Consider the following 27,471-nt stretch of genomic DNA (forward strand, 5'->3'; position numbering starts at 1 on the left):
ATCTAGAAAGTGGAGAGCACATAGTAGGCTCTCAATTTATACTTACTGATTAAACAAATCCATAACATGATATTAATCATAGCAGCCTCTATATATTTGGCTTGAATGTTTCATGGGGGAAAAATGAGACAAAGGAGCTTGAACCTCCTTGGAAGAAGATTCTTACCTAAATCCAATTAGAGTCAATTTTTTTCATTGCTTACACAGCCTTCCAAATCAAAATCATCTTGAAACCAGTAGCAGCTGACATCTTCCAGAGGTAGTATGATGCCAAATCTCAGCCTTGCTCACCTCCCTTAGTGTGGCCTCAGCTGTATGCTGAAATATGGTAGCGAAAAGAGTGTGCTCTGAATAACAGATCCCAGTTTTTTCATTAGTTATAGGACCTTGGCCATGTTTTTTAACCTTTGATAATTTGATTTCCTAACAATTGGGACATGAGTAATATCAACCAGGGAGTTCTAAGGATAAAATGAGATAATTCATGTAAAGTTCCCCGCATAGTACAGCACATGGGAAACACTCCATAAATGTTAAAGTATAGCATTTTGCCATCAGAGGATTTCTTCTCAGTTCACTTTCTTCTGTTCATTTTTCTGCTTGAGCACTTGTATCAGTTTCCTTGGGCTGCCATAAAAATGACGACAAACAAGATGACTTACAACAGCAAAAACTGCTCACAGTTCAGAAGGCTAGATGACCAAGGTGTTGGCAGGGCCGGGCTCCCTCTGAAACCTTTGGGAAAGGATCTTTCCTTGCACATTTCAGTTTCTGGTAGCCCCCGACATTCTTGGCTTGTGGTGGAGAATCTCCATCTCCATGTCAGTCTTCACACGGTGTTCTTTCTGTGTCTCTTCACATCATCTTCCCTCTACGCATGTCTGTGTCCAAATTTTAACTTTTATAAACACACCAGTCATCTTGGATAAGGGCCCACCCTAGTGACCTCATTTTAATTTGTTTACTTCTGTAAAGTCCCTATTTCCAAAAGAGACTACATTCCGAGGTACTCGGGATTAGGACTTTAGCGTATTTGGTGGAGAGGGACAAAATTCAACCCCTAATAGAAAAGCAGATAGGAAAAAAATAATGAACTGAGAAGAAATCCTCAGCTAGCAAAATAATAGCATGATTCTTTCTTCTCAACTAAGCATGTCCTTCCTTCCCCAGTGGGGGTGGATCGTATAATTTGGCAGCGAATTAGGAGCTTTTAGGTTTAGGCTTACCTGTCTCACTAACAGTCTACATCAAAAAAAGTCACTCAAATTCTACAGACCTGGGTTACTTCAATGTAAAATGAAGGGGCTGAACCAGATGATTCTACCATGTCTTCTAATTTCAAGAGGCCATGTTTACAAAGTGTGGCCCTCTTCTTCTCAACTACAGTCAGTGTCTACATCTCCTGGATTCTCTGTGCATCTTGATGTTCCTTTAACTAATAATAAAGGCTCCCATCATTACCACAAAAAAATCAATATGTGAGATAATTGATATGTTAATTAGTTTGATTGAGCAGTTTCACAATACATACATATATCAAAGCATCACGCTGGGCATCATAAATATATATAATTTTTATTTGTCAATTAAAAAAATAAGAAGAAGAAAAAGTAGTTCTGATATATCTCAGGCAATTTCATTTGTCCCAGTGTATACTTGCATTAGAATCCCATTGTTCATAATGCTATTTAATGAGAACACTGGTCTTTTCAAATGAAAGTTTTATTAGATTTAGATTGATAAAATATCTAAATAGTGCCAGTGAGCCTTTTTGTGTGTGTTTTTATTGCTTTTTGAAATTTTCTAAAATTTGTTGACATTTGTTTTAATGTCAAACACCCTCCACATAGAAATAAGATCCAAGGTATGAGAGTTTGTACTATGTGTCTTTTTTGATTATAGTATAATACAACTCCTGTGAAAGTCATAAAACCAAAGTTCAAAGGATTAGAGGAAATGAGAAATTATAGTTGTCCCTGGTTATCTGCAGTTTTGATTTCCCCAGTTTCAGTTATCTGTGGTCAAGCACAATCCAAAAATATTAAATGAAAATATCCTGAAATAAACCATTTTTAGTTTTAAATTGCAGGCTGTTGGGAGTAGTGTGATGAAATCTCACACTGTCCCATTCCCATTCCCCAAGGATTTGAATCTTCTCTTTGTCCAGCACATCAGTGCTGTCTATGCTACTGGCCCATTAGTTACATAGTAGCCATCTCGGTTATCAGATCAACTGCCATGGGTATCCCAGTGCTTATGTTCAAGGAACCCTTATTTTACCTAATAATGGCCCCAAAGCACAAGAGTAGTGATGTTCATATATTATTATAATTGCTTTATTTTACTATTAGCTGTTGTAATTAATTTCTTACTGTGCCTTATCTTAGGTAGGTATGTATAGGAAAAAACATAGTATATACAGGGCTCAATACTGTCCGTGATTTCAGGCATCCACGGGAAGTCTGAGAACATATCCTCTAAAGATAAGGGGGGACTACTGTAAATGCTGCCACAGATTCACAGACTATTGACAACTTTCCTGAAAGTTTGCTTAGATTATCATTATACTTAAAAGCACAGACTACCATTATACTTAAAAGAAGTCTACTCTGCTGCAGCTAGAAGAAAATTTAAGAAAGAAAATTAGAACTCTATGCCAACTCTGGGATATAACAGTTTTAGAGTGCCCTGGCCAACAAGGGTTGGCCACAGATAGATTCAAGATCACCAAATGGCATTTTCTTGGCCTTGTCTGAAAACTGCTGCCCCAAGTGTTCACAGGATTGTTTCTTTCTCTTTCAGCTTCCTCCATTCTCAAAAGGGAGAAACGACTGAGGACAAAGAATGTACATTTTAGTTGTGTCACCGTGTACTACTTCACCAGGAGGCAAGGCTTCACAAGTGTGCCCAGTCAAGGGGGAAGCACCCTGGGGATGTCCAGCCGCCATAACAGCGTGCGCCAGTACACTCTTGGCGAGTTTGCAAGGGAGCAGGAGAGGCTCCACCGGGAGATGTTGAGAGAACACCTTAGGGAGGAAAAGCTGAACTCCTTAAAACTAAAGGTAAAAAACAAACTCATTTTCTGCAAAGTCTCATATCCTTACAGCAATTTGATTGAGTTAACCGTTTTCATATTTATAATCACGAAACAAACTGGGCATTTTCCATAACAGACTGCTTGCTGACATTTTTTTAAAGTAAAACAATATAGTCTATTTGCTAAAAGCAATGTGGGAAACTTACCTGACATCATTTATTCATTCATTCCACCAATATTTACTATTGAATATTGTGAGATCATATGCCCTGTGCTTGGGCTAGGGCTAGTAGGAGACCAAAAATAGATGTGGTCCTCTCTATATAGGAACTTATAGAATAGTAGAAAAGAAAAATATTAATAAAAGTGCTAAACAAAATAAAAGCACAACTTCATTGAGTGCAATGTAGAAGAGTTGCAAGGTATTATGAAAGTTTATAATAGGGAATTGATGTGGTCAAGGAGGTCAAGGAAAGCTTTCTCAAGGAAGTGAAATGAAAATCTGAAGAGGTGACTAGGCAAAGAGGATTGGCAAGAGCATTTCAGATATCAGGAAAAGCCAGAGCTACTGTATTAGTCTGTAGCAGCAGACTACTGTAGCAGCAGTTTTCACGCTGCTGGTAAAGACACACCCGGAACTAGGTAATTTATAAAGAAAAGGAGATTTAATGAACTCAGTTCCATATGGCTGGGGAGGCCTCACAATCATGGCGGAGGCCAAAAGGCACTTATTACATGGCGGCAGCAAGAGGGAAAGTGAGAGCCAAGTGAAAAAGGAAACTCCTTATAAAACCATCAGATCTCATGAGACTTATCACTACCATGAGAACGCTATGGGGGAACCGCCCCCATGATTCAATTATCCCCCACTGGGTCCCTGCCACAACACATGGGAATTATGGGAGTTACAATTCAAGATGAGATTTGGGTGAGGACACAGCCAAACCATATCAGCTACCTTGTGCCAGTAGGGAACACAGTGAGTCCACAATGGCTTGTGTGGCTGGAGCAGAGGCAAGAAGAATGAAGTAACGTGAAGGAGGCAGGAATGAGGCTTTGTAAACCATATTAAGGTATTTTTTCCTCTTCTTCCTAAGGCCATCAAAAGTCATCAAGAGTTTTAAGCTGAGTTGGAGTGGCAGAATATGATCCAGCTCATGAAATGGTGGGAGAAAAAGTTATGGGTAGGGTAAGTGGTGTTGAGACGGGATGGAATATATGAAGTTAGACCAGTTAGAAGGCTGTTACCACAGTCAGGGAGAGAGGTGACAGTAGGTTATATTAGACTGATGATGGTAGGGGAGTTGGAGAGAGATGAATAGAGGGAGAAATTTAGCAAACAAAATCAACAGTGCTTAATGACAGGTTGGATTTAGGAGGAAGAGAAGGAGATTGTCAGGAATGACCCCTAAATTTCTGGCTTGCAAAACTGAATGGGTTGTAGGTGATAATACTGTTTTGCTATGACAAGGAACACAGGAAGGGGACAGGCTGGGGGTGGGATGTGGATAGTGAGATCATTTTTGGACATACTGAGTTTGAGGGGCTTTTGAGTTACCAAGAGATGTCAGGAAGGTATTCAAGTGGAGAAACTTATTTTTGTGCCACTTTAGAGATTAAATGGAGAGAAATACGACACTGAAAACATCTTTTGTCAACTAAAGACACTCTTCCGTTGGATTATCACCTTATCAATTGATAGGAAATATTTTTCCATCATTATTTAATGACAACGAAAATCTTTCTTAGGTAATCCAGGGTACTTAACATAAATGGTCGTTTGTTAAATACCTGAAGCACCATAAGCACAGCTGGGTTAGCATTACTTTTAGTTTTCAGAATAAAGTCAGTCAGCAGGGGTGTGATGTGTGTTTCAAAACATCTTGTTTTCGTGTACTTTGCAATGTATGTATGTGCCATGTTCCCAATTTCATGGCAAAGCAGTCACTTAAATTAAGCTGGATACAAGCTAGCTTAGAGCATGTCTCTTACTTTGGCAGTATTTTTGGCAGGTTTCACTGAAAGTCTCGGGTCTCATTAAAAGTTTTGTCAGTAGCAATCCTCTATTATTGTTGTTGTTTTTTATGCTTGCTCTGCATGTAGCTTAATTTAGTAAAAATTCTCAGATTTGCTTCTCTTCTGAAATCCACACTCTGCCTTTGTCACCCACAGCAAACCAACTCTACCCTCTACCCAAAGAGTGAAGTCGTTCTCCAAATTCAAGTATTGATAGCACAATAGTAATGGCTGCCAATTAAGTGATTTTATTTGCCAGGTACTTTATGAACATGATTTAATGTAATCCTCAGGAAGACCCAGTGGAATAGGTAAATTATTAGAACATGTTTACAACTGAGAAATAAAAGAAGCACAGAGATGTTAAGTTGGCTCATCCAAATAGAAAATGGATTCTATTATCATCTTATTACTTCCTATTCTTAAGTTAATTGATTAGCTCCTATAGGCATTGAGAAAGACAGTCTTTGTACCTTTGGGGAGTCATCCTCTCTGGGGTTTGGTACTGTGTGCAGTGGTTTTTAACAGCTGGAGGAATGACATGCTGTCTGAGAACCAAAAGATTTATTGTGGTGAACTCCGAGACACGTGATACATGTGATGAATGTAAGGGGAAGTCACAAACCTACAGCAACCTTCTCCCATGTGCTATGTACTATAATTTGTATCCAGCTACTTCCATACATTTTTTAAATAAGCTGGATGAGAAAAGAAGGAGTCAAAAGACCACTCTGTTACTAATTTGTTTTTTAAAATTCTGCTTAATGTTGGATGTTGGAGAGGCAGTCATCTGAGCTAGTGTCAGGTATCAGTTTGTTATTGGTAATTGAAAACACAGTTTCCCCCTTTGGTGAAATGTAAACAAAAGGCATTTGGTTATCATCACTACTTCCAAATAAATGCCAACCTAAAAGATAATGACATTTTGAGGTGATCCAATCTTAACCTCACTGTGCTTAAAGTATTCAGAAACGCATGTCACACAAAGCTAAAAGATCACAGCAATATGAACCAGCTTTTTAAAACTCTGAGGAGAATTAATGGAGAAAAACTTGTGTATATTTTCATTGTAATTCCTCTAGTATATGAACTTTTATTATTTGTAAAATATTATTGACTATGGTTTAGCTATCCAAAGCCAGCTATCCCAAAACATAGCTATTCAAAAATTTCACTATGATACTTGAAATTTGACTTTTAATGTGGTATTTGATTGAAATATAAACACCTCTGGTGTAAGTAACAAAATATAGATGCCCCTCAATTTGCAGTGGAATTATCTCCTGATAAACCCATCATAAATGTAAAATATCATTAAGTTGAAAAATGCATTTAATACACCTAACGTACTGAACATTATGGCTTAACCTAGCCCACCTTAAACATGCTCAGAACACTTACATTGGCCTATCGGAGAGGAAGATCATCTGGCCACACAGTTTGCCATAGGGTAGCAGTTGTTCATCCTCATGATTGCATGGCTGACAGAGCTGTCCCAATACCCTGTATCACGCAAGGATATTGCTAGCCCAGCAAAAGATCAAAATTCAAAATTCAAAGCCTAGTTTCTACTGAATGTGTATTGCTTTTGCACCATCATAAACTCATGAAAAGCCAAACCATCATAAACCAGGGACCTTTTGTAAATGTGGCTAAATTTATTTCATTATTTTGACTGGGGCAGCAGAAGGGTCATTGGTACGGAAAAGCATTCCAGAAAGAAAAGTAAGGATTGTTAAAGACAAACTTTGCTCACTGTGAGTTGGCCTGAGTTGGTCCTTTGTGAGTGACAGTGAATTGCCCGCTGAATAAGGAGTGAGGAAAGGCAGCATCTGACAAGACAGACAGTTTCCAAAGCCATCATTACGGAGACATGTAGTACACCATGGGAAACTCATTGAACTCAGAGCTAGATAGTTTTCCTTCTACTTCTTTGAGAACCAACAGCCCCAAAACAGGAAGAAGAAGTTCCTCTTTCCACTGTCCCTCTGTATCTTTCCAGGGTGTCTTTGCTGAGTTCCAAATAGAGAACGCATTTATATAATGGCACCTCTCATAATGGGGCTTTAATAGAGAAATATGAGAAAAAGAAATACATGCATATACACTCCTAGACATTATAGTACATCTATAGATGTTATTTTGGAAACAAAATAAAGATGTTATTTTGAAAACAAAATAAAAGCAGAAATGTATGTTTTGATCATAAAATTGCTCCTAATTTAGTAATTCATCTTCCAATCAAGTTAAGATTTTAGATCTGTCAAAAAATAATATGTATGTATTACCTTAGTAGAACAAATCCAATTCTATTTGGCGGAGTTCAAGTGTGTATTTTTTTGTTAGTGGTGCTGGTCTTTCAAACATTGTCTATAAACAACTAATAGAGAAAACTGATTGAATAAAATGCATTTCTAGAAGAAATAAGTAGCTTTAGATTTCTAAATTACAGAGCACAGTTCTTCTTCTCTGTCAAGCCCATTCAAACATGTCGTACTCTTCACAGTAATCAATGCAGTCATCTTAATACTATACACTTTTCCAAATTAAGTGCTTAGATTTCATCATCTGCACCACATTGTTGAACAATTACATTAGACTTTATTCCCAATTCACATGTATCTGTAAAATGCATTAGGCAGCCATTTGTATGTTTTAAAGAACATTGGTGTTCCAGTTGCCTCTGGGTTCTATCATACTGGATTCTACCACCTTGTTCTAAGAAATTTAATTTAGCTTTCACAGCTTTGGCTTGCCTTTTTATTTTTTCAACCCAAGTTGTTCCTCCTATTTCTGAGATCCAAGTGTCTATCTTCATTCTTGCTGCCATTTCTAATTGCTTTTCAGAATTATGTACTTTTCTCAAGTTTTCAGTCATATGTTCCTTGAGTAATGTGTGGCTGTTACTTGCCCTCCTTCCCTCATTTAAAAAACAAACAAAAAAAAAGTTGGCAGATGGTAACTCTTCCTTTAATGATTAACCTTTAAAAAAACTCTACATAAATTTTTTTCATCCCAAATCTCAGATTTATGACTGCTTTGCCCATTTAGTGACTTACCAATGCGATATTATAATTCTCCACTTCACCTCCAGCCCTGCCCTTTGTAGCTCCTCAAAAGTCTTTTGATTTATCTTCCAGATAAGGGCCTTAAATGCCCTGATAGATAGAAGAGATTAGAGGCTTTTGAGAAACAGTTGAACTATATCAATCATCAACATTTTTGGATGTGTTATTAACTATTTCCCCATACTCTGATTCTTTATTAGATGTGTCAGAACCTGCTGGTCATGATATGTTTGAACTCCACTTATCCTTACAGAATTTCTGTTAGATTGTAGAGATTATGCCACAGCATACTTAGTGTCAGAGCTTCCGGAATGCATCCCCAAATGGAGGCCCACTTTAACATCAAATGGAAAACTTTGATGTGCTCAATACCTGCTCTGTCACATACACAACCTATTTTGAGAGAGAAAATAAACCTAAACAAAATGATAGAGACTGAAAGGGTGGGCTGCAGCCCTGGGCAAATGCAATACATTTAAGAATATGTTCTTTCAAAATATTGTTGGTGTTTTAGTTTAAATGGAACAACTAAGCATATGTAATCAAATCTTTAGTTTCTTTCTCTGCGACAACCATTGGACTGTTAATTTAGGGAAGTCAATTGCACTGATTCTCCTGATTAAAATGTGGGGTATATTCAGTGATGTGCTGGAGCCAGCTTGTTAAAGTTGCTCACTAAAGTGGATTGTGTACTTCTCTTCCCAATGGTAGCTTGAAATCAGCTATGATGGGTGTATTTAAACCATGAGATTTGGCAAACATGACAAATTAGATTTTTTTTTCCAGAGTGTCAGTTGTTAAATATTTACTAGCATGCTACTAGATCCGTCTGGCTTATTAGCTACCACTGAAAGAAGCGATGTTGGTCTAAATCAGAGGGTAGGAGAAAAAAATTTGAGAGGAAATTTTCCTATGTCTTATATGTTGATACTCTCATCATCCCTCCTGGTGACTGTGTGGTAATATGTATTCCAGGGTCCTATTGTGACTTCAGGTTGTTGAAATTCTCATAAGCTAACAAAACAACCAAACATTCCTAGTTCTTCGAGGGTATAATTAAATTGGTTCCAGTTTGCCACCTGCAATTAACAGCTAATGAGCTAAAGAACTATATTATAAGATGTGACTCAATATCCAAATGATATACATATTTTCCTTTAGTTTTCCAGAGACCTTATAGACTAGGTCACTGTCCAACTTATACCACAAAACCAGGAATTTATTGTATTAAAAACATATCCTATGCTTTCTAGCCTCTTATTGAACAATTCTGGTGATCCAGAGCACACAGCTTTTTGAAATAGCGCATTTCATTTTGCAGCTTTAATTGTTAGAAAGCTCTTCCTAACATTGAGCAACCTGCTGCCATGTGACCCGAGTTCTGCCCCATAAGTACACAGAGTAAATCTTCCCTATTTTCCGAATTCTGGCTGTTTGAAAGCAATGGTGATGGACATGCAAATATTTGAAGAAAACTTATGGGCTCTATATGTTTCTGTTCTGCAGGATTAAATATCCTTGGTTCTTTCCACTAATCCTCCTGGGGCATGGCTTTTAGGCTCTTTGTTGCCCTGGTTTCCTTCCTCTGGATACAGTGCTATTTGTGTCTCCTTTATAATATGGTACTTGATCTGGACATGGTGCTCCAGGAATATGTTACGTTATCTTCTCCCAATTTCTGGATGTTCTTTCCATGGAATACACTAAGGATATAGTGGCTTTTGGACTGTGATCAATTTTTTTTGTTCTTAGTAAGCTGGTGGTAAGCAAAAAACAAACAAACAATAAAGCTAAACTAAACAAAAAACAAGCAAACAAAACTCAGATCTTTTAAGCCAACTCTGCATTATGATATAAATCAAAATTTTGTAACATCTCCATGGCAAAAGCCCTCTTTAGTGCTAGACATGGCCTGTAGAGAGTGATCAATAAAGTTTTGTTACATTTAATTTCAATAAACTTGGTCTTGTCATCTGTAGATGTGATAAGCTTGCCTTTTAGGTCTTCATCCAGGTTATGGACTTAAAATTGCATTTAACAAAACAGGGCCAAGTTTAGGATATCCTCTCAAGGTAGCTATCCTCAAGAGTAAAAGGAGACCCCCAGGGAGAAACATTGCCAGGGTGCGCCACTGCTACTGATAGGATGTATAGATGCCGTATCCTTCATTCCTGGCCTCCTTGGTGGTACAAAAGAGGCTGAGCATCACTGGTTTTAGAGGCATTTTTACTGCTCAGCTAACTAAAAAGTCATATATCCAACCATATTCTTATTAATCAGATTACATTCCATTTTCCACATGAAGAGCATAAGAAATTCTGTCAGAGTGAACGAATGGGAAATTCTCAGAACTATATTCTTGTCTTAGAGACAAAATAAGAAATTCTCTGGCCGGGCCGGGTGGCTTGCACCTGTAATCCCAGCACTTTGGGAGGCAGAGGCTGGAGAATTGCTGGAGGCCGGGAGTTAAAGACCAGCCTGGGCAACATAGTGAGACCCCCTTCTCTACAAAATAATTTAAAATTTAGCTGGGCAGTTGCATGTGCCTGTAGTCCCAGCTACTTGGAAGGTTGTGATGAGAGCATAACTTGGGCCCTGGAGTTCAAGGTTGCAGTGAGCTATGATTGTGCCATTGTACTGTAGCCTGGGTCCCAGGTGACAGAGTGAGATTCTGGGAAAAGAAAGAGAAAGAGAGAGAGAGAGAGAGAGAGAGAGAAAGAGAAAGGAAGGAAGGAAGGAAGGAAGCAAGGAAGGAAGGAAGGAAAGAAAGAGAGAAGGAAAGAGAGAGAAGAAGGAAGGAAGGAGGGAGGGAAGGAAGCAAAGAGAGAGAGGAAGAAAGAATGAGAGAGGAAGGAAGGAAGGAAGGAAAGAGAGAGAGGAAGAAAGAGAGAGGAAGGAAGGGAGGAAAGAGAGAGAGGAAGAAAGAAAGAGAGAGAGAGGAAGGAAGGAAGAAAGAGAGAGGAAGAAAGAAAGAGAGAAAGGAAGGAAGGAAGGGAGGAAAGAGAGAGAGGAAGAAAGAAAGAGAGAGAGAGAGAAAGGAAGGAAGGAAAGAGAGAGAGGAAGAAAGAAAGAGAGAGAGAGAAAGGAAGGAAGGGAGGAAAGAGAGAGAGGAAGAAAGAGAGAGAGGAAGAAAGAAAGAGGAAGGAAGGAAAGAAAGAGAGAGAGGAAGAAAGAGAGAGAAAGGAAGGAAGGAAGAAAGAGAGGAAGAAAGAAAGAGAGAGAGAAAGGAAGGAAGGAAGGGAGGAAAGAGAGAGGAAGAAAGAGAGAGAGGAAGAAAGAGAGAGAAAGGAAGGAAGGAAGAAAGGAAGAAAGAAAGAGAGAAAGGAAGAGAGAGAAAGGAAGGAAGGAAGAAAGAGAGGAAGAAAGAAAGAGAGAGAGAAAGGAAGGAAGGAAGGGAGGAAAGAGAGAGGAAGAAAGAGAGAGAAAGGAAGGAAGGAAGAAAGGAAGAAAGAAAGAGAGAGAGAAAGGAAGGAAGGAAGGGAGGAAAGAGAGAGGAAGAAAGAGAGAGAGGAAGAAAGAGAGAGAAAGGAAGGAAGGAAGAAAGGAAGAAAGAAAGAGAGAGAGAAAGGAAGGAAGGGAGGAAAGAGAGAGAGGAAGAAAGAAAGAGAGAGAGAGGAAGGAAGGAAGGAAAGAGAGAGGAAGAAAGAAAGAGAGAGAGAAAGGAAGGACGGAAGGAAGGAAGGGAGGAAAGAGAGAGAGGAAGAAAGAGAGAGGAAGGAAGGAAAGAGAGAGAGGAAGAAAGAGAGAAAGGAAGGAAGGAAGGAAAGAGAGAGAGGAAGAAAGAAAGAGAGAGAGAAAGGAAGGAAGGAAGAAAGGAAGGAAGGAAAGAGAGAGAGGAAGAAAGAAAGAGAGAGAGGAAGGAAGAAAGGAAAGAGAGAGAGAAAGAGAGAGAGAAAAGGAAGGAAGGAAGGAAAGAGAGAAAGAGAGAGAGAGAAAAGGAAGGAAGGAAGGAAAGAGAGAAAGAGAGAGAGAAAAAGAAGGAAGGAAGGAAGGAAGGAAGGAAAAAGAAATTTTCAGGACTAGAGCACTGGTTTTCCAACTGTGATCCATGGGGTCTGAGATTAGGGGCCAGGGCAGAAAGCCCAAGATGCAGATCTCATTCTCACTTTTATCTTCCATATGTTAAGCTTCTGCATGGAATTTTAATTGAAAAATGGACACATTCCCTGTAGTAAACTTAGGCAATAGTCTAATAATTACTACTCTTTTTTGTCACATGTACAGAGACCATCTTTTTAAGTATTTTTTTCTAGAATATTGTTATTCAGAACTAGCTTTTTTTTTTTTTTTTTTTTTTTTTTTTTTTTTTTTTTTTTTTGAGACGGAGTCTTGCTTTGTCGCCCAGGCTGGAGTGCAGTGGCGCGATCTCGGCTCACCGCAAGTTCCACCTCCCGGGTTCACGCCATTCTCCTGCCTCAGCCTCCCGAGTAGCTGGGACTACAGGCGCCCACTACCACGCCCGGCTAATTTTTTTTTGTATTTTTAGTAGAGACGAGGTTTCACCGTGTTAGCCAGGATGGTCTCGATGTCCTGACCTCGTGATCCGCCCGCCTCGGCCTCCCAAAGTGCTGGGATTACAGGCGTGAGCCACCGCGCCCGGCCCAGAACTAGCTTTTTTTTAAAAAAATTGTTCTCACTTTGATTATCTTGTAATTCTTTACTCCATGACTCTTCAAAACTGTTACACTGCACAACCATAACTTCAAGCTTTTTCATTGCCTCAAAACATAAATTGTCTGGGCCTGGAGATTCTTCCATAAAACAGCGAAGTCCTCTTTCACTGTCTCCTCACCTCTCTTTTGCTTTAAATCCTTCCTGACATGCCTGTTCTCACATTTTTGGTTTGAAGGTTTTTCTTTTTGAAAAAGACTATGGAATCTGAATAGGAAGTAAATAATTCTGCTTTGTGACTTTGTACCTAGCCTTCCTTTTCATGTCTATTCTCTCTTCCACCCCACCACTTCAATAACTTGCACATATATTTTGTGCTCTTACAACATTATATCGTATTTATTACACGGTCATCTCCCCCAGCAGACTGGAACCTCCTTATATGGCAGAACTGTTGTACATCTATAAAACTCCATACCTAGTACAGTGCTTGGCAATATGCCATAGTGATTAAGAATATTCATTTATTCATTTTAAAAATGTATTAATCAATTACTATGGGACTGGCAATTATCAAGGTGCAGAGGATACACTGGTAAACAAGACAGATGTCATCTCTGCTCTCAACATGCTCACAGTATGATAGGGGAGATAAACATTAAAGCAATCACCAAAGCTAATATAGTTTTACAACACTAGACCACAGGCTATACAGATTTCTCAGGCCAGGATAAATAAGTTAAAAGTCAGCTGAGAAAATCAAAAGAGTAATACATTAGCTCAACCAGCTTTCTCTGATGTCCTCTCCATTAGAAAGGCCACCTCCACATGCCCAAAAAGTAGGACCCAAAGGAAATACTAACTGGTGAGATGTATCTTTGGTTTGCTCTCTGTTTTCTTCTTTCCTGAGCTCTTGCTTTCTGTGTCTGAATCATATCCTTTCTTTCTTTCTTTCTTTTTTTTTTTTTTTTTTTTTTTGAGACAGAGTCTCGCTGTCACCCAGGCTGGAGTGCAGTGGTGTGATCTCAGCTTACTGCAACCTCCACCTCCTGGATTCAAGCAATTCCCTTGCCTCAGCTTCCCAAATACCTGGGACTGCAGGTGCCTGCCATCAATCCTGGCTAGTTTTTGTATTTTTAGTAGAGACAGGGTTTCACCATGTTGGCCAGTCTGGTCTTGAACTCCTGAGCTCGTCATCTGCCCGCTTCAGCCTCCCGAAGTGCTGGGATTACAGGTGTGAGCCACCACGCCCGGCCCATATCCTTTATTTCTGAGTGAGCTATTTCTAGGGAAGCTTATTCTGCTCTTTTGTCTCTTGCCCCACAGCACTGAGATCAGCTCTTAGAGTGTACTGCCACGTTATCTTTTTTGTTTCCTTTTGTTCAGTTTTTCTACTATTGCTCTTAAGAATTTTTACTCCAGCTGGTCTTGAAAGCATGGCTCAAGCTTTGGAGTCAAATAAACCTAAGTTTGATCTTCAACATCATCATTAATTGGCTATTTAGCTGGACTTTGGCAAATTATATTCTCCGAGCTTCAATTTTCTCAACTACAAAAAAATTTTACTTTATAAGATTGTCATGCAAATTAGGTGAGATAATTTATATACAGTATGGACCTTAATGGCTAGTATTTACTATATGGCAGCTTAGGTCATTCTCAACATCATCATCTTTATTATAATATGCAGTAATCAGTGTCTGTGAAGTTGAATTAGTTTTTCACATTCTTGTTTCTGGAAATCACTCTCTTTTTCACACGTGTGAATAATTCAGTAATGACCAGAAAATTTTGTTAGTAAACATAGCTTTTAAGTGCTAAAAAGAAGTGTTTTTATTTTTGTTTTTTGTTTTATTTTGTTTTGCCCTGGCATTTTAGTCAATCTATACTTTTAGTATTGTTTCTCTCTTCTAGTCATTTTATTAGTTGAATTGAATTAGGTGTTTGGGGGCCCTTGATGGCACCAAAAATTTCATCTCATTAAAATTTATGGAAGAACTCATTCACAACATGATATGGTAAAAACAAAACAAAAAGTTGAGCCTTGATTTTTATTTGGGATCCCTACATTTGACTCAAAGCTGTCTGAGAATCATTCCACTGATTCTGACAGTAATGTGTCCCATCCCTCAGGTGTGTTTAGATGGACAAAATGATTTATGCTATAGGGCTTTTGGAATGGTTTTCTCACAGTTATCAGTGCATACGAATCTGCAAAATTAAGATGTTTGGTTTCCATCTGTCAAAAAAAAGTTATAGTGGTTTTATTTGTAGTGAGTCTGAACAAGTTTACACAGTGACTTAAGAACTAAGTCCATCTTAAGTGTCATCATTGAAACAAAGCAAGCATGCACACATGTGCATGCATGCCCACTCACACATGCCCACCCCACACATACATACACACAGGGGCCTTGACCTGGAGATCCTAACAGTACAACATAGATACATGCATACAGAGATAGGATAAACATAAAATAAAGATGATTAAGTCAAATCATAAATTAAGTCAGTATTCATCACCTGTAAACTAGCTAAGCCAAATGGCAAAGAAGAATTTCTCTCTGGATAACTGCTTTTTATCTACTTTTAGCTCTTCAATTATGGACCAAGACAGGGAGTGATCCCATGCAAGTTCAATCATCTGGATAATTTATAGGTCAATGACTGTCTCATGCTCTGTCCTATCTCAGGCCTTTGAAACTATTGTTGTTCAGCATGGAATGCCTTCTGTCACCACTGTTCATTTAACTGCTACTCTATTTTCAGATTTGAATATTGAAGTCTTCCCACTTCACCCCACTGCCAGCCCCGCTGCCACCCTCCTACATAACCCTCAAATGCCCCATGTTCACTCTAAGCTAGGAAATCCTTATGAACTAGGTTAAAATTACTAGACTCCTTGTCTCTTTACTGCAGTTCATTGGGATCAAGGGCTGTATGTTGTGCACCAGTACACCTAATGCCTGATTCCAAATAATCATAAAAGACTGTTCAGTACCTGTTAAGTGTATTAAAAGAATAGATATATGTAATTATTACTACTTTTAAGAGCACAAGCTGTAGAGTCACGTAGTAGGGTCATAACTTGATGCACATCCTCATTACTCGCAATCTTGGGCAAATTATTTAACATTCCTGTGCCTCATTTTCCTCATCAGTTAAATGAATACAATGATAGTATTTGCCTCATGAGATGTATATGATCCTAAATGAACTAATGCAGGTAAAGTGTTTAGAACAGTGCCTGGCACACAGATGCGAAAGCTGTTATTAATATTATGCCATATCTGCTTCTACCACTTCTTTAACCCCCACCTGCAATTTCTCTTTCTTTCACACTCAAGAAAACACAGAAATAAAAACAGATTTAAGAGTCAAGGCTATTTGGTAATCTCTTTAAATCACATTTTTTGCAGACTTGGTTTGAGCTCTTGGGGAGGCAACATTATTTTTTTGAAAAAAAAAGAAAAAGAAAACACTACAGGAGAAATGATCCAAGTCCCAGATTGGCAGTATCTACTTGAGAAGAGAGCATTCATTTGAAAGTGCTGGTTATCCTATCAACAGACTAGCTTTTAGACACATTGTGTTTAATTCCATGTTAAATTCCCAGCTTTGTCTTGAGTACCATAGAAAACTCATAATCTATCTGTGAGATATAAAGAAAAGCATACTGAAAGAGGAGTCAGGAAATTGGGCTCTGTAAGTATGTCTTAGAGAAGTTACAATTAATTTAAGCTTCATTAATGCATGAAATAAGGATGTTGCATTTGACTAACAAAAGTCTGAACATTTAATGATTCTATTTGAGATAGGAAAAAAAGATTTTAAAGGTAGCATCATGTCAAGAGGAAAAAAATGGACAAAATGAATACCGCTGTGAATGAAGATGGGTTGTATTAATAAAGAAAATGAGGTTTAATGGACTCACAGTTCCATTTGGCTGGGAGGCCTCTCAATCATGGCAGAAGGTCAAAGGCATATCTTACAAAGGCACATGGAAGCTGCCAAGGCTTGGGGCTTGCACCCTCTGAAGCCATGCCCCGAGCTGTAACTTCACCCCTTTTAGCCATGGCTGGAGCAGCTGAGACACAAGGCACCACATCCCTAGGCTGGACATAGCAGGGGGGCCCTGGGCCAGGCCCAGGAAACCATTTTTTCCTTCTAGGCCTCTGGGACTGTAATGGGAGGGGCTGCTGTGAAGGTCTCCAACATGCCCTGGAGACATTTTCCCCACTGTCTTGGTGATTAACATTCAGCTCTTTGTTACTTATGCAAATTTCTGTGTCAGGCTTGATTTCTCCCCAGGAAATGGGTTTTTCTCTTCTATTGGATTGTCAGGCTGTGCATTTTTCAAACTTTTATGCTCTGCTTCCTCTTGAATGTTTTGCCGCTTTGAAATTTCTTCCACTAGATAACCCAAATCATCTCTCTCAAGTTCAAAGTTCCACATATCTCTAGAGCAGGGGAAAAAATCCACCAGCCTCTTTGTTAAAGCACAGCAAGAGTCACCTTTGCTCCAGTTGCCAACAGGTTCCTCGTCTTCATCTCAGCCCACCTCAGCCTGAACTTGATTGTCCATATCACTATCAGTATTTTGGTCAAAGCCATTCAACAAGTCTCTAGGAAATTCCAAACTTTCCCACATTTTCCTGTCTTCTGAGCCCTCCACATCTCTAGGAAGTTCCAAACTTTCCCACATTTTTTTCTCTTCTTCTGAGCTCTCCAAACTGTTCCAACCTCTGCTTATTACCCAGTTCCAAAGTTGCTTCCACATTTTCAGGTATCTTTACATCATCACCCTACTCCTGGTACCAGTTTACTGTATTAGTCTGTTCTCATGCTGTTGGCAAAGACATACCTGAGACTGGGTAATTTATATATATAAAGAAAAAGAGGTTTAATGGACTCACAGTTCCACGTGGCTGGGGAGGCCTCACAATCATGGCAGAAGATGAAAGGCACATCTTACATGGCAGCAGGTGAATAGGGAATGAGAACCAAGCTAAAAGGGTTTCCCCTTATGAAACCATCAGGTCTCATGAGACTTATTCACTGTGGTGAGAAAAGTATGGGAAAAACCACCCCCATGATTCAGTTATTTCCTACTGGGTCCCTCCCACAACATGTGGGAATTATGGGAGCTACATTTGGTTGGGGACACAGCCAGACCATATCATGCATCATGGAGGAAAGGAGTCAGCAAGAGTAAGTGAGGCAATCCTGGCTGACTGCCTCCATTTATTTGCACTAGCTCTTGAGAGGGTAACTGATGTGAGTGGGTAGACAAAATTAGGGAGCTCGTTGACTTTTCCCCCTAAAATGCATTTGGAAATAATCTATGTAGTGCTCTTATTTTAAAGAGCATTTGAACTCAGTAGTTTTGGCCTGGTTTTTAAAGAAGCAAATGGGCACAGACTGGAAGAAAAGACTGGGGAAGGACTTCAAGGGGATAGCAGGGAATAGGAATATGTCTCGAAGGCTACACACCAAACCAGAAACTGTGAGGAGGAGAGGATAGGCCAGTGACCAGCCTAAGCTAGAGTATCTCCCGTCTTTATTAGAAATGATAGAGATGATATTGAGATGATGAAGACAAAACCCTGCCAGCTCACTTCAATGTTAATGTCAGATTTTGAAAATCTAGATTAGAAAACTTATAGTTTATTGAGCAAGAGTGAAACAGTATGTAGCTCTTTTAGATTTTTTTTTTTTTTTTTTTTGAGACAGGGCATCACTCTGTCACTCAGGCTATATTATAATGGTGCAATCTCGGCTCACTGCAACCTTTGCCTCCCAGGTTCAAGTGATTCTCGTGCCTCAGTCACATGAGTAGCTGTGATTACAGGTGTACCCCTCCATGCCTGGCTAATTTTTGTATTTTTAGTAGAGATGTGGTTTTGCCATGTTGCCCAGGCTGGTCTCGAACTCCTGACCTCAAGTGATCTGCCTGCCTCCATCTCCCAAAGTGCTGTGATTACAGGCATGAGCCACCACAGCTGGCCAGATTCTTAATTAAATTTTTATTTTGAAATGAAATTCCTTATTCTAATTTTAGTATGCAGGAATAAGAGATGCAAATTTTACTTCTAAGGGCACTTATATTTGGAGTAAACTGAATCTGCAGTTCATATGACATACAGTTGTTTGTTTTTTAATTCTTAGGCACCAATTGGTTATTCATGTTGCCCTAAAAATTTTGATATGTTTTTAAATATTTGCTAAAATCTTACTACATGTTGACTTTTAGATTTCATATATTATCTGATAACAACCATTTTTTTAAAATTAGGCTGATAACAACCATTTTTAAAAAATAGAGGTGGCTCATGCCTGTAATCCCAGCACTTTGGGATGCCAAGGCAGGTGGATCACCTGAGGTCAGGAGTTCGAGACCAGCCTGACCAACAGGATGAAACCCCATCTCTACTAAAAATACAAAAATTAGCTGGGCATGGTGGCAGGCGCCTGTAATCCCAGCTATTCAGGAGGCTGAGGCAGGAGAATCACTTGAACCTGGGAGGCTGAGGTTGCAGCTAGCCGAGATTGTGCCATTGCACTCCAGCCTGGGAAACAGAGCTAGACTCCATCTCAAAAATATATATATATATAAAATAAAATAAAAATAAATCAATCTCTGTTGATATAAAATGGAGATTTTGTTGTTGTAATGTTACCAACTGCACAAGTAAGCATAAATATTACAGAACGTGGAGATTAAGTAGGAAGTATTAAAGGGAATCATGCTACCCAAGTCCTGGGTGTGCTACATGTGCTGAGGAGTCAGGAGCTTGCTGAGGTTCACAGAGACAAGCCAAGAATTAATGAAAACAAACCAAAGTGCCATACAGTGGTAAGATGTAAAAGGGAACACTTCCTTTCTGTTACTACAGCTTTACCTATCACAGAGGATTGAGTGTATGTTAGGCAATTATAACTTGAATTCCTTAGAAAATCAGATCTTTACAGCTAAAAACATGCAGCTTGTTACAAATAACAATTAACAAAAATGATAAACACAACCAGTCAATGTGACATCCTAGTAGTGGCTATCACAATTTAAACAATACATATGTAAAGAAATGCCAAGGAAGGAAATAAATTTTAGATTATACCAAGAGACAAAACCCAATAAAGAGGAATGTATACCTTTTCATGATCACAGATTTTAGCTCTGAAACACTCAGAAGTGTATATATATATATTTATACCTTATAAAGTATTCATATATATATATACTTCTGAATATATATATATATATATATATATATATATATATTTATTTATTTATTTAAATAGGGTCTCACTCTGTCACCCAGGCTGGAATGCAGTGGTGCAATCATGGCTCACTGCAGCCTGACCTCCCGAGCTCAAGTGATCCTTGCACCTCAGCCTCCCAAGCAGCTGGGACTACAGGCACCCACCACCATGCCCAGCTAATTTCTGTGAATTTTTGATAGAGTTGGGGTTTCATCATGCTGCCCAGGCTGGTCTTGAGCTCTTGACCTCAAGCAATCTGCCCACCTTGGACTCCCAAAGTCCTGGGATTACAGGCACGAGCCACTGCACCTGGCCTTTGTGATATATTTAATATATACACTTGCTAGTGTGTTATTTCCTCTATGAAAGTTTCTCTGCTTGAGGGCAAAGTCCAATCTTCTATTTGTTTTTTAATACATTCAGAGTTTTCCAGTTTGAGGATTTTTTCCAATAAAAATTCTTATCTGAATATTAGACTTTTTCCTGTAAAGATGAGACAATGATGTCTGATGTTGCAAGTATTTTAAGTGTGTGATGGATGAACTGTTGTTAAGCTCACCAAGCATAGTAATAATTATAATTAATAAATTTTAGGAAGTAATAAATTTAAATATGAAAGAATTAAAATCCCTTCTGTATTTAGAACTTCCATGATTTTTCTCATGGAGTTTCTGCATTAATTCTATGCTGCTCCTCAGGATAGATATCTTGCTCATATTCAGAGAAAACTTCTTTTTCTAAATGCTTTTTTATGAAGGAAACATAACGTGATATAATAGTAAGAAATGAAGTACTTATTCAGGGCTTACTGATGGATGAGATTAATTTAGAGAAGAAATATAAATAGAAGCAGACTAATCGTGTATGTGAGACAGTTTCCACATGAGCTATTATGCAGAAGGTACCATTTTGGCTGAGGGTTTGTGTGAACTCCTCTGAGGGCAGAGTTTATTGTTTCAGTTGTTGGTTGCTGAGAGCTTGAGGGCCCTGCCCTCTGTTCTTTGTCTTACTAAGAGCATGCTGACCTGACTGATTACTTCATATCAAGCCCTCATTCTTGGAATGTTCTGTAGAATAATCGTATTTGTAATCCCTGTAGCACAGTGCAACACACCTTTATTTCCTGGTGTATGGTTTTGCTGGAGCTCAAAAGACAGAGTTGTTACTTCAAGGACAACATATTTGCTGAGTTAGGTGGTGATGGCTTCCACAAGGATGCTATTACCTCTGAACAAGGACACATTTATTCCAACATTGGAGCTGCCTATCATGAAATGGGTCTAAAGATAGCTTTCACTGATGAGCATTTGTAACCTTTGGTGTTTTTCACATGGCACTCTCTAAAAGCTCCAACAACTGTAGCTCCTAACATTAGGAGGTTATGAGTTCCAATTAACAGTCTTCTGTTACCCGTACATTTAAAAGCCTAACAGTTTGATGCCTTTATTTTCCTTTCTGTGATTTCTCCTAAAGATTAAAAAAATGATCTAACAAACACTTGTTGATTATGGGGACATGATGATATATAATAGTTCATTCTCACCCAGTACAAACATACAGATTTTGTACCCTGCCCTTAATGAGTGTCTTATTTGCTGCTTTGTGTTTTTAGATGACTAAGAATGGCACAGTAGAATCAGAAGAAGCCAGCACTCTTACACTGGATGACATTTCTGATGATGACATTGACCTGGACAACACAGAGGTAGATGAGTACTTCTTCCTACAACCTTTGCCAACAAAAAAACGAAGAGCTCTGCTGCGTGCCTCTGGAGTGAAAAAGATTGACGTGGAAGAAAAGCACGAACTCCGAGCCATCCGCCTCTCACGAGAGGACTGTGGCTGTGACTGCCGAGTGTTCTGTGATCCAGACACGTGCACCTGCAGCCTGGCTGGCATTAAGTGCCAGGTAAGGGTTGGGATTTCAGGGCATCCAAAGACAAGACATTGTCTACCACCCCCTAAGGAGGCAGTCATGGTGCCTATAATGAAGCTTCCCACATGTAAAAGAAAATTTTTTGGCAAGGCAAGACATGTAATTCAGGAAGAAAGACATAATTCAGGAAGAGAGAAAGACTAATTTAAGGCCATTCATGGGAATACATAAAATGCTTATACATATAAGATATAATCTGAAAGACAACCCAAGTAGCAGCTGAGTTCATTAAAATTATTTTATCTTGGATTCTTGTATTATATCACCTTATTTCAGCTTTTTACCAATGTTGAAGGAGATCATGACATCCCTAACACTGGAGTGTGTATTTTCTGATCCATCCATGGGATATAAAATGATGATTGATTAAAGGTGGTTGGATTAGTGGAAAAATTACTAGATTGAGACTGCAGAAAATGAAATTGTACTTCCATCTTTGCTGTTTGCCAACTATATGAAATTGGCAAGTCAGGCCCACTGGGTTACTTTCTTTATCTCTAAAATGAAGGAACCGAACTAGGTCAGGGGTTGGCACCCTATAAGTTCACAGGCCAAATCCGACCTTGCCACATGATTTTGTAAATAAAGTTTTATTGGATCACAGCCACATTTTTTTTCTTTACATAATGCCTGTGACTGCTTTCTTGCTCCTACAACAGAATTGAGTATTGTGGTTGACACAGAGCCCATATGGCCCACAAAGCATAAAATATTGACTCCTTTGACCTCTGCAAATAAAAAGTTTACCAACCCTTGATGACTGGCAATCAGATAATTTCCTGGTCCCCCTTCATTTATAATGTCATTGGTGCGCTATGATTAGTGTCACTATTTTATGCAGAAACTTGGCTTTTTCAATAAGGAAAGCAAAAAAGGTAGTCAAAAAAGGAGGGCAGTGCCTATCTGCTGAACAGTTGCTTAAGATGGATTCACAGAAAGATTCATGAGTAAAAAAAAAAAATACAGATACAAATTCTGGCTCTAATATCTGCTATACTTTTTACTGGGGCCAAGATAATTGTATTAGAATAGTCTGCCTTCTCTTCTTTAGCATAGGAAATTCCATGGCTGGATAAGGTGACAAGCAGAGCAAGTTTTTTTCTCTTGCCTATACTCTGGTCTGCATACAGATTAATCTGTGGAATCTGAGACAATTGGTAAATCTCTCATGAATACCCTTGGATTGTCCAGAACCCCACCTCTCACCTGAGTGAAGAGGTCAGTCCAACACTTGTTGAACCCAAACACTCTATCTTAGTATCCAATCACCAAAATAGTTTTGGAATATTGATGAAACGTGCATGCCCTTCCTTCAAGAAGATTGCATCTAATGGAGTGGGGAGGGAAGTGGGGATTCAGCACCTAAACACATGAGTCCACCAGTCACAGTCATGAATGTGCATATCCATTGCAGCCCTGCAGTACAGTACACACACATGCACCCATGTACCAAGCACCCCAAACAATAAGAAGGTAAGCAAACGAGAGCAAATTGTGAGGTTGCATGATGCTAAGTTGTGTAAGTCCATTTTATAATAAGCAAAGGGAAAAGCACCTTTATAACAAGCAAAAGCAAAAGGAAAAGTTAACATGGGGTACATCATATATGTTAGATTAATAGCATGTGGAGAGGAGTACAGTAAGTTTGCTTGTTTAAAATCAGGCACAAGAGCTGGGGTGCAGCAGAAAGAAAAGGAACTTGGGGGAAAGACAGGAGCATTGAAAACATGGGAGCAAAATTAAAGAAGTGGAGGGAAGGGAAAGTAGGGAATAGAGAAAAAAGGGGAGAAAGCCATGGAGTGGCTCAGTGAACTGAAAATACACACTTATGCCCATAACCCATTTTGATTTTGAATATAGGTATAAAAAGCAGTTAACTCTTATGTTTTAAGCCCTCACTTTCCCCTTTTCATTTCTATTTGAAGTTTGGTGGTCATTTGCTCTGGCATATGTGGAATTAAGTGGATTACTTAATTCAAAGAAGTTGCTGAAAAGTTCTGGGCATTTATTTGGTTTGTAATAGTTCCATGGTGCTAATCTGTGTTCTTCCTTCCAAGGTGGATCGTATGTCTTTCCCATGTGGCTGCACTAAAGAAGGATGTAGTAACACAGCAGGTAGAATTGAATTTAATCCTATCCGTGTTCGGACTCACTTTTTGCACACAATAATGAAACTTGAACTGGAGAAAAACCGAGAGCAGCAAATCCCCACGCTGAATGGCTGCCACAGTGAGATAAGTGCTCACAGTAGTTCTATGGGCCCTGTCGCTCACTCCGTAGAATATTCAATCGCAGACAGTTTTGAGATTGAAACTGAACCCCAGGCTGCAGTGCTGCACCTGCAGTCGGCTGAAGAATTAGATTGCCAAGGAGAGGAGGAGGAAGAAGAGGAGGATGGGAGCAGCTTTTGCAGCGGAGTCACAGATTCTAGCACGCAAAGCTTGGCACCTAGTGAGTCAGACGAGGAGGAGGAGGAAGAAGAAGAGGAAGAGGAGGAGGAGGATGACGATGATGACAAAGGAGATGGCTTCATGGAAGGTTTGGGCACCCATGCCGAAGTTGTCCCTCTTCCTTCAGTTCTTTGTTATTCTGATGGCACTGCCGTTCACGAAAGCCATGCAAAGAATGCTTCTTTTTATGCCAACTCTTCAACTCTGTATTACCAAATAGATAGCCACATTCCAGGAACTCCAAATCAGATCTCTGAGAACTATTCTGAAAGAGACACTGTCAAAAATGGTACCCTTTCGCTGGTGCCTTACACTATGACCCCGGAGCAATTCGTTGACTATGCCCGACAAGCAGAAGAGGCCTATGGTGCCTCCCACTACCCAGCTGCCAACCCCTCTGTAATTGTTTGCTGCTCCTCTTCCGAAAATGATAGCGGTGTGCCCTGCAATAGTTTATATCCTGAACACAGGTCCAATCACCCTCAAGTGGAATTTCACTCATACTTGAAAGGCCCCTCCCAAGAAGGGTTTGTCTCTACATTGAATGGTGACAGTCACATTTCAGAGCATCCTGCTGAAAATTCTTTGAGCCTTTCAGAAAAGAGCATATTGCATGAAGAGTGCATCAAATCACCCGTGGTTGAGACAGTCCCTGTTTAGTAGCTTAAATTATTCTAGGACCAACTCTTCTCTTATTTAAGGCACTGTATTTAATTGGATTTCCTGGGCTCATCATTGTTTAAACTGAAGACCAAGAAAACTTGGACGGTGGTTAATCTTCCAGACTGTATTTTGTTTTTTCCTTTTTAGCCACATGACTGTGGCATTGCACAAATACAGTCTCTGTAGGGATTTTAAAAGATTTCAGACTGTTTTGATAGAAAATGCTAAATTTTAAAATGCATATCTCACAGTTGCCTACCTGTCAAACTGTGTGAAACCTGCCAATCTGTGTAGATCAGAGCTCCAAATTTTGGATTATCGGGCCTGTGCAAGATTGTTAACTAAGGCTGGGAAATAATAAGATTTAGAGTCCTAATTTTCAATATATCTGAAGATAATGATGACTTTTTAATGTAAAAGTAATTATTGTAAGAAAAAGATTTAATTGTTCCATGTGTATTTTATTTATGGTAGTTTAGAAGTCATGTTTTGATGAAAATGAACAGCCGCATGTTCATTCAAGCTGAAGATGCATAGCTAGTTCCACAGAGCATGCCCACATGGATTGCATCTGGAATCCATTCACATTTTTATGATCATGACTGATCAGATTTGCAAATTCTTAAGGGTGAAATAGGCCTATTTTTGCTATTTTGGACAAATAAATGATTCTATATGTGCAGGTCCTTACACAGTTTTCTCTAAAGTTAAGAGTTAGGACAATCCTCTGGGGAGAGTCTAGTTAACTGCCCTCCCTCAGCTGACTCCAGAGATGGAGGTAGAAGGAATTGCCTTTCTTTTTTAAACAGCATCATCTTGATTCTTAGCTTGGACAGCACCTTTAAGCTCTACCCCCTACATCAAAATGCACTTTAGTGCCCCTTCACGGTACCTCGTGTGGGGTGGGGACTGAGAACTCTTTGAGATGAAAAAATTTAAAAAAAATTAAAAAGATCTTTAACTATTATAAGGTTCATATAATTAATATAGAGGAATCATCCAATGATACTTATGAAGGGAAAATGACCTATTTTCCTTCACCACTCTGAAGACCTAACTCAGTAAATGCAGAGGAGGCTGAGGAAACATGGAAGAGACACGACCTCAGCAACCAGCCTTTTCTCCAGCGTGATCAATCCATCTCTACAAAATCAGTGTATAATGAGATTTCCACTTAGTGACTAGCCGATTGAAGGGGGGCCTCTACCCAAATACTCAACTAGGCCTTTCTTTTCTGAAGCATTTTGATTTGTCTTGCCTGGGACAACTAGCAGAACAGTCCAGAATGCATTGCATACTTTCTAATTACCTCACATTCTCTTATTAAAGAGAACAGATAGAAATAAAACATGCACTCCCCACCTTTAGATTACCTGCACTTGGTTCGTCGGAGGACTTCTAGGATCCCGTTTCCCTGTAAATTAATTTAGGTAACTAAATAGTGTAATTCTGCCTTTTTTTTCCCAATGCAATATGACTATGCTAAACCTGTTTCATATTTTTGACCTTCTATTGTTATATCACTTCACATGTTTTATAACTATTTGAAATGTGGACATGACTTGCTATTCAGTGACTGCATCGCTACTTATTTTTTATGTCTTTTAGACTTGGGTGTTTAGAATTATGGATATAAATATATTGTAGATCTCAATTTCTAAAAAAAATATTTTATTTAATTGAACTTAAGAATGCTTGATCTAGAGAAAGTCCTCCAATGGAAAAGTTTCTACTAAACTTTGTTTTTGGGAAAAGATGTTTACTTGGCAGCTCTTCCACTGTGCAGTTGGTTTCTGCCCCTTCTCTTCCCCACTCCATTGGGCCAAATTTATAACTATTAATATTAACATTAAAAGAGCCTTGGGTTTGTCTTTATGTAGGTTGCAGTAATGAGAGCAGGGTTGTTCCTTTTGAATGATTGGCCCTTTGGGCTAATCAGAATGAGGATTTGTTGAAATCTCAAATATACATATATATATATATATACACACATACACATATATATATGCATACATATATGTATGTGTGTGTGTGTGTGTATATATATATATATATATATATATCCCATGTTGTCTGCAAAGTGACAGTTTTTAGTGCTTAATCTCCAAAATTTTCCCCCTACTGATACAATCTAAAGAGCACAGGCCCAAAGAGAAAATGACAAGAGGCTATTGTTCCTTCATTCAAGCACATGAAAGGATCATGTGTACTGTATTTGCTGGACCATTACAAGCTCTTGAAGGATCTGCTTGTGAAGTACTCTGAGGTTATTCTTGGAACACAGAGTGTGGGAGAGTGGGGAAGAGCCAGCTCCAGCCTGAGCAAAGCTGAAGGGTAGAATGACAGTCCAGTTTCTGAAAAGGGATATTTTAATTTTAGTTCAGCTTTATTTTCCTAAGATGATATGAAGCCTACTTTTTTATTTTT

The 27,471-nt window shown here is 39.0% G+C and overlaps 1 protein-coding gene across 4 annotated transcripts in view; it reads left to right on the top strand.

Annotated features, from left to right (window-relative positions):
* Positions 1-27,055, top strand: part of CSRNP3 (cysteine and serine rich nuclear protein 3) — a 211,980-nt gene extending 184,925 nt beyond the window's left edge. For all 4 annotated transcript variants that reach the window (XM_063694953.1, XM_055380248.2, XM_063694954.1 and 1 more), the window contains 3 exons: positions 2,803-3,062; positions 21,608-21,904; positions 23,989-27,055. In XM_063694953.1, coding sequence (XP_063551023.1) covers positions 2,803-3,062; positions 21,608-21,904; positions 23,989-25,041 — 1,610 coding nt within the window. In that variant the 3' untranslated portion in view covers positions 25,042-27,055. The remainder of the gene's footprint in view (positions 1-2,802; positions 3,063-21,607; positions 21,905-23,988) is intronic.
* Positions 27,056-27,471: the final 416 nt, after the last annotated feature.

Source organism: Gorilla gorilla, chromosome 11, assembly GCF_029281585.2.
Source record: "Gorilla gorilla gorilla isolate KB3781 chromosome 11, NHGRI_mGorGor1-v2.1_pri, whole genome shotgun sequence".
NCBI classification, from domain to species: domain Eukaryota; kingdom Metazoa; phylum Chordata; class Mammalia; order Primates; family Hominidae; genus Gorilla; species Gorilla gorilla.